This window comes from Citrus sinensis, chromosome 9 (assembly GCF_022201045.2).
Source record: "Citrus sinensis cultivar Valencia sweet orange chromosome 9, DVS_A1.0, whole genome shotgun sequence".
Taxonomy (NCBI): domain Eukaryota; kingdom Viridiplantae; phylum Streptophyta; class Magnoliopsida; order Sapindales; family Rutaceae; genus Citrus; species Citrus sinensis.
Genome location: NC_068564.1, coordinates 26502100 through 26516078, shown reverse-complemented (window position 1 = coordinate 26516078; position 13979 = coordinate 26502100). Strand labels below are relative to the sequence as shown.

Here is a 13979-nt window from a genome sequence, read left to right as displayed (position 1 = left end):
TCTAAATAAAATAATAAATTAAAAATTAAAACAAATAACAATTTAAAAACTTAATTTTTAAATACTACATTCTGTAATTCAAACATTCTCTTAATTAATTAACACTTTAAAAAGAGGTTAATATTATAATTTTAAATTTTTTTAGTTTATTATTAATATATAAATTAAAAATTAAATTTTTTTTTCATTATTTTTCAAATTTAATTTTTTATTTTAATTTCTAACTCATTTAAAAAAAAAAAATAGATGACTTGAGACTAACCCAAGCTTTTTCTCGAGTCCTTATCTACGCTCTTTATGTGGAAGCTCGGACTAAAAAACCCGTGGAAATGAACCAGACCAGCTCAAGGCTTTTTTTCCATCCTAAAAAATTTCTTTCTTTCAACTCAAGGTCGACTTACAAGTACAATCGGTTGAATTTCATCCCCTGTTTATGAGTTAGTGAGACCAGAAACACGCACAAAACTTTAGGATGAAGATACTTCCTATCAGCTGATCTAGGATTTCTCTCTTCAATCCATTTTTATCTGCACCTAGTGTAATAAATGTAATAAATAAGAAAAAGGATGAAAGATAATCAGAAGAGACTATCTTTCAGGTTTCCACCAGTGAGTAGATTGTAAAATTTATCTTCCCCATCATCGCTTTTCTTTTCAGGTTCTTTAATTTGAAAATCCAATGTATCTGATGTTGCTGGTGCAGGTCTTTTGACTGAGACAAATGCCACTTTCTTCGTGCCGGACTGGGCTTTTAAAAGTTTTGAGCTCGGGGAAGGGCATGAGGTTGAAAGCAAGCTACTTTCCTGGGCAATCTTTTGGCCAGGGGCTGTTGATGTGCCTGAAATTTCTCCTACTTTAATTCCGCCGTCAACCTGGTTTACATCATTGCTCTGAATGGAAGGGCTTGCTAACAAATTGGTCTTGTCGTCAGTGATCTTAATGGGACCTTCTCTGTCAGCATCTGCCTTCTCAGGAGCAAATTCATCATCTAAAATTGACATATGATCAGACTGACAAGTTAGAAGGAAGACATAACACCAGAATCACATAAATCAGCAGGGAAGCAGACGTATGAAACATAACACAGGAACACAGTGAGTTAAGAGTAACGAACATTCTTACCCCCAAGAAAAGATTCAATACTCTGGTACCGTACAACAGAATCTCTAAGAGGAAGATCGTTTTCCCAATCCCCCTCTTTACTTTTCTTCTCACTCGTATGAGACCTCTCAAGCAACTCAAACTTATCTGTGTTCCATACACATTCTAGGGTAATGTATTCCTCATTTACTGGATAGAACTCCCTGTAAACCTGCATTAATGTCAGGAAAAAGGATAAGATGAGAGCATATATGAAAAAGGCATCAGTAGACAGCTTTCACTGTAAATGCAAATTTTAAAAGTCAGACTAACCTCAATTCCTTCCTGATTTATTTTTACAGAATGCTTCTTTTGGGAAAGAGAAGAAACTATGTTGAATACTGACACAACATCCAGTAATATCTGCAAGGGGGGGAAAAAGGTAAAAACAAGTTCTCTAATTATAAGTGGAATCCAGTATGCTAGACTTAGACTGCCTGACTGTTAGGCATTAACTTAGGAGAAGCTATACCAAAACTTGAGATCACCGACAGACAATTATATTGTCACAAATGTCACGATATTTTTAGCCTAGGAAAGAGCAGGTTTATAAATATCATATGACTATGTATATTGTCCCAAGATGAAAGACAGTTAGTATCATGGTCTAAATGCAACATCAATGTAGTCTCCATATTCATGCCAAAATCTGCATAAATCCTTTTTATGTAAATCTCCAATGCTAACTTGCCTTGACACCACAACAAAAATTTCAAATACAACTCGATTTTAGAAAAATGAACTGGAACTTACTTGTTGAACCAAAACACGAAGCCGCGCAAGCAGAGCCAAAATCGTCAGAGAAAATCCCATAAAAAATGAACGAGCAAGCAAAGTAGATACCTCACTGTAAATTGGTTAAAGGTTGAAACTAAAAAGAAGCAACAAGAAAACCTTAAAAGTAAAACTACAAAAATGCACAGCACTAGGAACAAAGTAATGAAATAGACTTGCCAACAAAACTAGTGCTTGTAATGTATCAGTTGCTTAGTGTCAAGATGGATACAGGAAACAGATAATCAAGTTCCAACTTATCTTTTATTAGTAATCAATTTCAACAACTATGTAGTCAAAAGCTAAAACATATCTAATAAAGGATACGTAGCTGCCTTGAGCATTGGCTCAACCATCTGCAACAGAAACAACACATATATGATTGCATAACAATACAATAAATAAAAGGGAAGACGTATGGCCTTGCTCTTATAAAACCAATACATACAAGGATGTCGGTTAGTTTGATGAGAAAGAAATAAAAGTGATGAAAATGAGAAAGGAGAAATACTACCTGTGACAGTAAGCGTGCAGCTCCTAAAAGTCGCTCCAAAAAATTATGTTTCCCATCATCGCATTTTCTCCTCTTCAAACTGCCACCGAATAACTACTAAAAGTAAGCACCTGAACATCATATCCGCATGAACAAATATATATCCTTTACTCTGAATCCAAATACACTAACTAAAAAACTCACAAGTCAATAATCCAATTTTCACTCTATTCTAAGCAAAGTGCACTTCAGATTCAGATGTTTGCAAATATGCATAAAAGGGCTTGTATAAGGTACTGAAAACCAAATGCATATGTTGCAGAGAAACATTACCTTTCCAAAAGATGCACTTTCAGCTTAGGTCTTTTTCCTGTTATCACTTGAAAGCAAGAACCCAATAACTCTTCCAACTTAGCTAACTGCAAAAGTCTCAAATCCCTCCTAACCTAACACCCAAACTGTAATAAGCTACAGAGCCCCAGCAAGAATATATACACATTAAGCTCGTAAAAAACACTGCAGTTTTTCAATTTGTATAGAATTTAACATAATCCAGCAAAACTATTATGGTAGTAACAACAAGCAAGAGCTAACCTTGAGTAGATATTGAAAATAAGAGGATCTTCGGTGCTGGTTCTTGTTTTTGTAAACAAGTCTTTCAAAAATGCCACATTCTGCTTGAAGCTGCCCTAACAAAGACTTGAGCTTCTCCTCAAGATCTTCAATTTTTAAATCCATAAAATACCTTTTTCAACTTTTGTGCAGAAACCCTTCTACCTCATACAAATCTAACATTTTGAAATTGGAAATAATCAGCAATCAATCACACAAAAATACCTATCTACCAGTTAAACATAATCAGCTCACTAAGCCATTCCTTCAAACACAAACTATGCAAAATCTATCTACCAGTAAAACATCAAATGCAAGCTAAATAAGCAACACAAAGTACAGAGTTAAGTTTATATTTATGCAATAAACAAGAATTTGAGGCAGCATTATCTCATCGTCGTTGAGAGCTGAATCTGATAACGACCAACGAGTCGGCGGTGAGCAGTTGCGGCTGGCTTTTGTTCTCTCAGAAAAAGAAGAAAATTATAATGAAAAGATATAAGAAGATAGTAAAAACTGCAAATAGTGATGGCAATGGGGCGGGTTTGGAGCGGCGATCATGATACGGGAACCCAAAGACCCCCCATACTCTATTTTTTAATTGGGGATGGTTCGGGGATGTCCCCGATAATCCCTGAATTGAGCGGGGATTAAAACAGGGACCCGATCCCCATTTAAATTTCAAACATATTATATGATTATTTATATCTAAAAGAGCATTAAGAAAATTATCACAGACCAAAATGACAAATGAACAAGGCATCAAAATCAATGTAAATTAGATTAGCAACAAAAATAACCTATTTATTTATCTAATTTAAGTGAAATTGGAATTAAGCAACCATCAAAACTACAATAAAACAGCGTATGATTTACAAGACAATATCAGAAAGTGATCCCGAAGCAACAATCTAAAATCCAAACACCGAAAATCAACTCCGAGTTCATCTTCTAAAACTCCAATTCATTCATGCAATACCTAATGTTTACTCTCGTTTCGTACAGAATTATAACAGCATTAAATTACCAAAAATAAAAAAAAATTAGAAATAAATAAATGTAGAAACAGCAGAAGCTGTATAATTTAATATTAATAGTTTCGTTAATCAATATCACAAAATCTCTTACCTAAAGCTGTAAACTAAAAATGTTTTATGAGAGTGATGAGATAAAGATGAAAATAGCAAAAGCGAAAACCTTTAGGGGCAGGAGGAGGTGAGGGCATATAGTAACCGACTGGCGCGGCTGAGTGTTGGTGAGTGACAACGAACGGTGGCGGCTGACGGGGCTGATAGTGCCGAAGAACAGTGGCGGCTGACGGGTTGTTAGGGTTTCCAGATTTCTTTTTGGGTATTAGCGCATTGGATAATAATACTTATTTCGGGTCGGATTCCGGGTCCCAAAAAATCCCGAAATCTGAACGCGAATTTTTGTTTTTTTTGTTTTTGGGTACGGGCGAATCCCTGAAATGGATACGAATTTATTTTCAGGATTTTTCGAGAGCTCGTACCCGATCCGAATTAATCGGAGGCCCTCGAAGGTCCACGGGTTCAGAGGTAGGGGTGGACAAATCGGATTTCAGTTCAGGTTGTTTAGGTTTTGGTTTGGGTCACAACCAATTCGGGTGGGAGAATTGAACCCTATTGGGTTGAAAATGCTAACCCAAGTCGAACCGAACCGATTGATTCCGGTTCACAATTCGGGTTAAACCTTTTATGCTTCCTTCCCATGTGACATTTGCAACAATTTTTATCCAACTAAAACACACCAGGCAAAGCTCACCAGACGTGTGGCATTAGAAAAAGGGAAATTTGTAACCTACCCCCAAATAAATTGATATTTTGCACCGCGTCCCCAACAAATTTGACTTATTGCACTGCGCACCCAAAAAAATTAACATTTTTGCACCACGCCCTCAATTCCGTTATTTTCTCAGTTAAGTTTAACGGTGGAGGGGTAAAATTGAAAGTTTATTCCTTAAATTAATTTTAATGAGAATTCTCTTTATTGTAATTAAAATAAAACTCTTTAAAAAATTAAAGGAAAAATAATAGTGGTGACAATGTACATGTAACAAGAAATTTTTTTATTACAATTAAAATAAAAATCTTTAAAAAATTAAAGGAAAATAATAGTGGTGATAAATGTACATATAACAAGAATTTTTTTTATTAAAATTGAAATAAAAATCTTTAAAAAATTAAAGAAAAAATAATAGTGGTGACAATGTACGTGTAACAAGAAATTTTTTTTATTGCAATTGAAATAAAGATCTTTAAAAAAATTAAAGGAAAATAATAGTGGTGACAAATGTACATGTAACAAGAATTTTTTTTATTAAAATTGAAAAAAATCTTTAAAAAATTAAAGAAAAAATAATAGTGGTGACAATGAACATGTAAGAAGAATTGTTTTTTTTATTGCAATTGAAAAAAAAACCTTAAAAAATTAAATGAGCTAAAGTTAAACGGAGCCGTTAAACTTAACTGAGAAAATAACGGAATTGGGGGCGTGGTGCAAAAATGTCAATTTTTTTGGGTGTGCAGTGCAACAAGTCAAATTTGTTGGGGACGTGGTGCAAAATGTCAATTTATTTGGGGATAGGTTACAAATTTTCCTTAGAAAAAAGATGAAGTCTATTTCTTATCCGTGAATAATAAATAATTAAATGAAATTTTCACTTTTTCAGAAAAAGCTCCAATCTAAGCCACTCTATGCTGTGAAAGACATGCATCAATCAATAATATTTAATACATTTTGCTTCATGACAAACCAATCGAGAGCATGAACCAGGAAACATGAACACAAAAGAAGAAAGCATGAACCAGGAACATGCGGCGATTGTTTATAATAATAAAAAAAAAATAAAAAGTAACGTACTTACTGCAAAGATGGATTGGAAACAGTTGGAGGCGATGGCGGAGATGGAAGCGAACGGGCGGCCGAGTGAAAGTGAGTCAGTCGTGAGGTGAATGAGCCGGAGCATGGACGTCGGCTGGACGTCTGTGGGTTGCGCTAGGAGGAGGGCTGTGCTGCTGTTGTGGAAGAAGATGAGAAGAGGGGGATTATCGAAGGCGGCGGTTAGTTTAAGGATCTTGAAAATTGAGCGTGCGTGAGTGAGTGGTGTGAGAGAGATTTAAGGTTCAACCCGATCGGGTTTTAAATTCGGTTCGGGTTACCTATCGGGTTATAATTTTCAACCTGGATTTATATGTTAATCCGATCCGAACGCCCGCGCCTGCGGGTGTTGCTGCCATCACTAAGTCTACAATTCCTTTTGTCTCCCTTAGATTTTAATGATTTATTAACAGAGATCAATGTCTGCCATATTTATATATTTTTTTTCCCCATGGGCCTGAAGGCAGATAGTTCTCCACTTCTCGTGCAAGTAACACCCAAGGCCGAAGCATTTAAGTTTTGTTTAATTAAAGGAAGAGTGGTATAGTCTTGTCTCTTGGCAAGTTAGCTTCGTCTTAGTCTCACTAACAAGTTATAGTGTTCTTAGCTGGTTTGCTTTGCCTTTATTTCCTTGATCTAGCTCCCTCGATCCCATATGGCTGGTTCAAGCAATCAAGGAGCGTTTGACTTAGAGAATGAATGTGCACGGCTGCAACTGGATGAAGAGGAGGAGGGTGGTCTCGAGGTGGCTGCAGAGGTGGATGAAAATCATGAGAGCATAAATAACGACTTTCGTTATTGCCTAGTGGGGCGTTTTTTAACTAATAAGGTGGTCAACTTTGCTATTATGAAGAATACTACGGCGGCATTATGGAGACCGGGGAAGGGTGTTTGTATCAAAGATCTATCTCCTACTCTGTTCTTGTTCCAATTCTTTCATGATATTGACATAAGGAGGATTCTCGATTCGGGACCATGGACATTTGATCAACACATTCTCCTTGTCCATCGACTAGGTGCTGAGGAGCAACCACAAAATGTCCCTTTGTTTCATACGAATTTTTGGATCCAAGTGTATAATCTGCCTCTTGGCTTCCAATCCGAAAGGATCTTGCAAAGTATAGGTAACTATATTGGTTCGTTTCTAGAGTCGGATGAAAATAACCTCAAAGGAGTTTGGCGGAATTATATGCGGCTGAGGGTGACTCTCGATGTAAGGAAGCCTCTCAAGAGACGAATGCGACTGAAACAAATGGGAGGAGAATGGTTTTGGGTGGATTTTAAATACGAACGTCTCAATGTGTTCTGCTTCATATGTGGGCTTCTTGGCCATACTGAACGCAACTGCCCTTCCTTGTACGACGGGGTGGATGTTAATGCTCCTAGACCCTATGGCATATGGATGAAAGCGGCATCTAGATGTGGTTTGCTGAATTCCGGTGACCGTTGGCTGAGGACAGCACCTCCAAAGAAGGAGGAAGGAAATCTTGACAGCTACTCCAACTCAGGGTGTGAAAAGGTAGTGGGTGAGATTAGGGCCATAAAATCCGTGAAGACTGGGAACAAATCTCGTGGGAAAGAGCAGATGGATAGGAATGTGCCTACTTTTGTAGAACCCCCCCACTCTTGTCAGAGGTTGGAGTCAAATGGAAAGTAATGGCCAGAATTCGGGGGATCCTGCAAGTGGCATGCCCATAGTCAAGGCCAATGACGTTAACTACGATTCTCAACTAATTATTTCATATGCTAAGCGCAGAAGATCGAGTAATGGGCCGCTTCCAATAGTGGGTCAAGAAGAGTTGGTTACAATTCTCATAATGGAAATCTCGGATGTGCCAAAAAATGGACCAGCGGTGGGACCTGCAAATCAGGCCCACCGAACCAAATGAGTTGCTTAAGTTGGAACTGTTGTGGTTTAGGCCACCCACGAACAGTTCAGGTTCTTGTTAATTTGGCCAAGCAGTATAAGCCTGATTTTATTTTTTTGATGGAAACTTTGTGCCATAGAGATAAATTAGAGAAGCTTAAAATTCAGCTGGGTTATGTCGGTTTGTTTGTGGTTGATAAGGTTGGTCGGAGTGGTGGGCTTGCTTTATTTTGGAAGCCCAACTTTATGGTTCAATTACTCAAGTTTGGGAAGACGTTCATTGATGTGGCTGTTAGGGATTCAGAGGGGAGACAGTGGCGTATCACGGGTTACTATGGCTTTCCAAAATCTATCCATCGTCATGATTCTTGGAGGTTGTTGCGGTCTCTGGCTATGACTTCCTCTCTTCCTTGGATTTGTTTGGGTGATTTTAATGACCTTCTCCATTCTAGCGAAAAACGTGGGAAGAATAAGCACCCGCAGTGGAAATTACATGGGTTTCAAGAAGCAATTTTAGACGCGGGTCTCTTTGATTTGGGCATGAGTGGTTACCAATTCACTTGGGAGCGATCTCGAGGTTGCGAAGATTGGGTTGAGGAGCGGCTGGATCGAGGCCTTGCCTCTAGTTCTTGGATTCATCTCTTCCCGACAACGAAGGTAACCAGTGCAGAATCTTCTTGCTCGAACCACCTCCCTATTTTCCTTGAGCCTGTTCCGATGGTGAGATCCCCGAGAACTAAAAAGTTTCGTTTTGAGAATAGTTGGCTGCGTGAGCCCGATTGTTTTAATGTTGTGAAGGTTAATTGGGCTTTGACTTTAGGAGTGCCTATTCAAAATAGACTTGCTTCATGTGGCACTGCTTTGCTTCATTAGGGCAATCATCTCACCCAAGATTTCCAAGCTCGCATTTTGGAATGCAAAATGAAGATGGCTTTGCTTCGGGGCAAACAAGATTCGGCAAGTGTGTATAGTTTCACTGAAGCTAGGAAGCGCTATAACGAGCTTTTGCACAGCCACGAAATCTTTTGGAAACAGAGGGTAAAATCTATATGGCTTAAAGAAAGTGACATGAACTCAAAATACTTCCATGCTATGGCTTCAGCTCGAAAAAAGCAAAATATGATTGAGAAGCTTCGGAATGCTCAGGGGCAGTGGTGTACTACTCCGGAAGACATCAGCGAAATCATTAACAAGTATTTCACTCATATCTTCTCCTCAGAACGTGGCTCATGTGCTGCGGTCCTTCATTATGTTGAGCCACGAATTATAGCCGAGCAGAATCACTCTCTTATGGAGCCTTTTAGTCCAGCAGACGTCCGTGAGGCGATCTTCAGCATGCATCCAGACAAATCGCCTGGTCTTGATGGTATAAACCCTGCTTTCTATCAAAAGTTTTGGTCTATTGTTGGTGATGAAGTCTCTGCTGCGTGTCTAAGCTATATTAGTCATTGTGAGTTTCCTGCTAACTTGAATGACCACTGTGATCTTGATCCCTAAAACTCCCAACCCTGAAAGCATAACTGATTTTCGGCCAATAGCTTTATGTAATGTCCTTTACAAAGTTGTTGCTAAGATGTTGGCTAATCGCCTAAAGTTGATCTTGGGGTCCATCATTTCGGATTCTCAGAGTGCTTTTATTCCGGGTCGTACTATTATTGATAATATTATGATTTCAGCTGAGCTTATGCATTATCTTAAGCGAAAAAGACAAGGTAAAGAAGGGGCCGCTGCTTTTAAGATCAATATGGCCAAAGCCTATGATAGAATCGAGTGGGGTTTCCATTCCTCTATTATGCTCAAGATGGGCTTTACTCCGAATTTTGTTAATCTGATTATGCTCTGTGTTTCCACTATAACCTACAAGTTCCCTCGTGATGGAGTGGAATTAGGCTCTATTGTCCCTAGCCGTGGTCTTCGGCAAGGTGACCCTTTATCTCCATACCTCTTTATTATCTGTGCTGAAGGTTTAAGCTTGCTCATTAACCATTACGAAAGCGCAGGGCTGTTACATGGGGTTAGGATTGCTAGGGGTGCTCCAGACCTCACTCATCTTTTCTTTGCTGACGATTGCTTCATTTTCTTCAAAGTTATTCCTCAAGAGGCTCAAGTGTTGAAGACTATTTTTATCTTTATATGGGGTTGCCTCGGGTCAGAGGGTTAACTACAATAAATCTTCCATCTCCTTTAGCGCAAATGTTCACCATGAGGTTGCTCACTCGATTTGCAGCCTCCTTGGGGCTCAGGGCACTATTAACCATGGCTCTTACTTGGGTATTCCATCTTATATTGGTAGAAGCAAGTTAGCAGGCCTTAGCTATATCCGAGATATAGTGTGGAAGCGCCTGCAAGGTTGGAATCAAAAGCTGTTATCTAGAGCGGGAAAAGAAATTTTGCTTAAGACAGTAGCTCAAGCAATGTCCAACTATGCTATGAATATTTACCTCTTCCCCTTGGAGCTTTGTAGAGAGCTTAAAAGAATGATGAATTCCTTTTGGTGGGGTAAAAAAGGGAATGACAGTGGGGGTATTACATGGATGCGATGGGATAAGCTTTGTAAGCCGAAGACTCATAGGGGCATTGAGTTTAAAAGATTGCATTTGTTTAATGTTGCAATGTTTGGAAAGCAAGGGTGGCGTCTCCTTACCAACCCCAATACCCTTGTGGCTTGTCTATTTAAGGCGAGATATTACCCGAACACTTCTTTTGCTGAAGCCCAGCTGGGGAGCAATCCTAGTTATGTTTGGAGATCAATTTTGGCTGCTCAGCCGGCTATTCGTCAAGGTAGTCGCATTCAAATTGGAGGGGGCCAACAGACTTCTATTGGTAGTGCCCCTTGGTTGCCTGACAAGGACATTGGCTTCACTACTTCTAATCTTCCAGTAAGCATCAGTTCTGCAACAGTTGACAGTCTTATGGTCCCTAACTAACGTCGTTGGGACTTTGATGTTGTCGATGATATCTTCAACACTAGAGATCGAGACCTAATTCGTCGAATCCCTCTTAGCTCTAGGGTTGACAAGGATAATTAGTTCTGGCTGCTTGATTCCAAAGGGCTTTACTCTGTTCCTAGTTGCTACAGAATGCTTGATACATTGCATTATCCCCCTAGCAGCAGTGCTTAGCGAAAACTCTGGCTTCTTCCTGTTCCTGCAAAAGTCAAGAACTTCCTTTGGCAAGCTATGACAAATGTCCTTCCAATAGCCAACAATCTCTTGTAGCGCCGTGTAGAGGTACAAGCTTCCTGCCCCATATGTCACACTTCTTCTGAAACTGTTTTCCATGTCTTGGTCACTTGCCTTTTTGCTAAAGCATGCTGGATATCCTCTGTTTTAGGCTTCAATGGGAGTTGTTGTGTGAGCTTTGTTCATTGGCTGGAAGACCTATTTTCTTGCCATAATATTGATGATTGTAGCCTATCTGCCATGGTCTGTTGGGGTTTATGATTGAATAGGAATAACAAAGTTTGGAATGATGTTAAAGGGAGGGTCCAAAATGTGGTGAATTCTGCTGGGCAGAATCTGTTCCTGTGGCAGCAAGCTCGCAAGAGTGTCTTTGTCCCCCCATCTTTGGACTCAGCTGCTCATGGTTCTGTTCGCTGGCTTAAACCTAGTATAGGGTGGGTCAAATGCAATGTTGATGCAGCCATTGATAACTCAAGAGGCTTGATTAGTTTTGGGGCTGTTATCCGTTCAGCTGGAGGTGACTTTATTGCGGCAAAGAGTGACATCCTCCCTGGTAGTTTTGAAGCTCGTGAGGCTGAAGCTTTTAGTGTAAAGGAAGCTCTCAGCTGGCTCAAGAAATTTGCTTTCCATTTTATTATCTTAGAGATGGACAGCCTTCAAGTCTTTAATGCTTTAAACGATAAGGTTGTTTATCCTAATGGTTTTGGGACTATTATAGCTGATTGTAGAGCTTTGGCTTAATCTCTAGGAGAAGTGGCTTTCTCTTTCGTTCGTCGATCTGTGAACTCCGCTGCCCATACTGTTGCTCGGGTGGGGCGTTCTATGTCAGGTTTGGGTGAGTGGAGTCTTGTTCCCCCACCCTGATTAATTGATGCTTTATCTCTTTAATGCAATCCATACCTTCTTAAAAAAAAAGAAGAAGAGTGGTGATTATGGGTGGGCAAAATTGGGTTTGGATTAATTCAATCGAATTTTAAATTAATCAGGTTAAGAAAAAAGTCACTCGAACTCAATCTGAATTTTGGAGCGAATCAAATTAGATTATATTCAGATCGGATTGAATCGAATCTATAATTTTAATTGAGTATGATCAAATAAAATTTAGATAAAAGACAGATGGCAGTTGGAGTTGCGTCAGATTGTGCCAGCGCATCAAAAACTCGCGATGGCTTTTAGTTTAGATCAAGTTTATAAATTCTCATCTCTAATATGTTTTAGTTTCTCTTCAATCATCTTCTTTGTTGCTTGTCTTCTTTAAAAACAAACTCCACTCCAATATAGTTTTTTTTTTTGCAGTTTCTTAAAATTTCAAAGCACACTAAACATACACAAGTTTACAGTCTTCACTCTCCTAAAGAGAAAATCTTAATTTGATCAATAAAATTGTGGAAATTAACTTCATCTGTGCAAATAGTCAAAGGTCAATCGTAGAGAAAGCCATCGAAGTCCTCAGAGAAAGTCCTTGGAGTCCTTTCTTTCTCACTGAATCATCATGAACCCTAACTCTCGACTTCGTAATTCCTATGGCAGCAATAAAGGAGGAAGAATTTTGATAATAAATATAGTTACAAGAAGAATATGCAAAATTAACTAATTTGTGTTTCAATCTTTTTTTCACACATACAAGTTTCCTAGTTAAAGAAAGAATTATCTAAATAGGGTGAACAAAAGATTGTAGTATTGATTAAGAAGGGGTTTTGTAAGAGTTGCCAATTGCGCCACTCTTAAAAGAATCATACGGTCATGAAACTCGGCTCTGATCTGCCACGGGAAAGCTAAATCAACAATAATACGTAAGGTCTAACAATAATAATACTTATTATTAATTAACTAGATTTTCATAGCCACACAATTGTAACCAGAGATTTGAGAACAATTAAAATATTTGACCATTTCGTTTGCTGCACCGACGTGGTTTTATCTTGTGTTATTATGACGCACGGTCCTTGTCGAGTTCCAAAAGCCATCAAATCATCCCATGGAGAGCAATAGAAACTTTGCAACTTGCTTCGTTCCCTCGTCATTTTCACTAGCCTCTAGTCATAAAAGAAACTATATTTCATTTATCCAATATTTTTTATAAGTATTTTTAAATGTTTTCTAACGATAACCCATCATTTTCCTCTTGATTTGAAAGCCATGTTTTTCTATCAAATTTACAATTTATTAATATTTTTTATCAACAAATTTACTATTCATGCACATGCTAGTAAAATGTATTTTATCTTCCTCTTTTTTTCGTACGTAAGAAAAGATGGATATATATTACAATTTAATCGTGGATGGTGATTCTGAAAATGATGTTTTTTTAATTTTAGATGATTTCATTAATAGGGCTGGTTGAAAATTGGGGCTGTCCCCACTTGGCCAATTTGTTCTTAGTAAAGAGTAGAAATGACAAACACAAATTGAATTACGAGAACGATGAATGGGTGCATATGATTTTGATGGGCATCAAACTCTCTTCCTAGTAACTTCTTCTCAAAGGAGGACCCATCGCTCAGTCATTGAGTCAATCACACAATTAGCAAGCTTCTTCTTTTTTTCACTTTCTTTAATTTGATGGCTCAAACACGTGTGCGTGTGTTAATTAACCCATCAAATTAAAGTTTGGCACGGAAATTGAAAATAAAATAAAATATAATATAAGGTTATAATATAAAATAAAGAAAGCAGACCTAATCCATACTTGGTTCGTGTGTTCAACAATATAAAGTTGATTTTTTTATTTGATGATTATGGATAGTATCAACTAATTGAGCATTTAAGGCAATTGCATATTGCATAACTAGATAAGATTAAGTTATGAATATCTTAATCACGACATGTTTGGTAAGGCCCTTTTTCATATTATACCACCCAACTCCACTAGACCCAAATAAGGTATAACTAAAAAAGTATAGTTTAGTAGTATATTTTGTAAACTTTGTTTGGTGGTTTTAGTATACATGTCCACCCTTGGTGGCTTGACCCTCTCCCACCAAATGTCTAGTAGTTAAAAATAATATTTCAAT

General features: G+C 38.1%; 3 protein-coding genes across 9 annotated transcripts; 2 read left to right on the top strand and 1 right to left on the bottom strand.

Moving 5' to 3' along the window:
- Positions 1 to 330: 330 nt before the first annotated feature.
- LOC102614420 (uncharacterized) lies at positions 331 to 6024 on the bottom strand. 7 transcript variants are annotated; one of them, XM_052434231.1, is made up of 9 exons: positions 5899 to 6024; positions 3001 to 3179; positions 2740 to 2852; positions 2428 to 2506; positions 2241 to 2269; positions 1893 to 1986; positions 1413 to 1502; positions 1122 to 1311; positions 331 to 987 (listed from the first exon to the last, which is right to left on the bottom strand). In XM_052434231.1, exons 2-9 carry the CDS (start codon positions 3142 to 3144, stop codon positions 578 to 580), a joined length of 1149 nt encoding a protein of 382 aa, XP_052290191.1. In that variant the 5' UTR covers positions 3145 to 3179; positions 5899 to 6024; the 3' UTR covers positions 331 to 577. The 7 variants fall into 7 exon arrangements, with proteins under 7 accessions (XP_052290191.1, XP_006493954.1, XP_015381352.1 ...); XM_006493891.4 differs by having other exon boundaries at positions 5903 to 6024; XM_015525866.3 differs by having other exon boundaries at positions 3001 to 3176; positions 5899 to 5916.
- A 3332-nt stretch (positions 6025 to 9356) lies between these two features.
- Positions 9357 to 10710, top strand: LOC107174732 (uncharacterized). The gene is made up of 2 exons (XM_052434124.1): positions 9357 to 9931; positions 10011 to 10710. The coding sequence occupies exons 1-2, from the start codon at positions 9357 to 9359 to the stop codon at positions 10708 to 10710; spliced, it is 1275 nt and encodes a 424-aa protein (XP_052290084.1).
- Positions 10711 to 11122: 412 nt separating this feature from the next.
- Positions 11123 to 11706, top strand: LOC107174731 (uncharacterized). The gene is made up of 2 exons (XM_015525856.1): positions 11123 to 11136; positions 11235 to 11706. Exons 1-2 carry the CDS (start codon positions 11123 to 11125, stop codon positions 11704 to 11706), a joined length of 486 nt encoding a protein of 161 aa, XP_015381342.1.
- The last annotated feature ends 2273 nt before the right edge of the window (positions 11707 to 13979 follow it).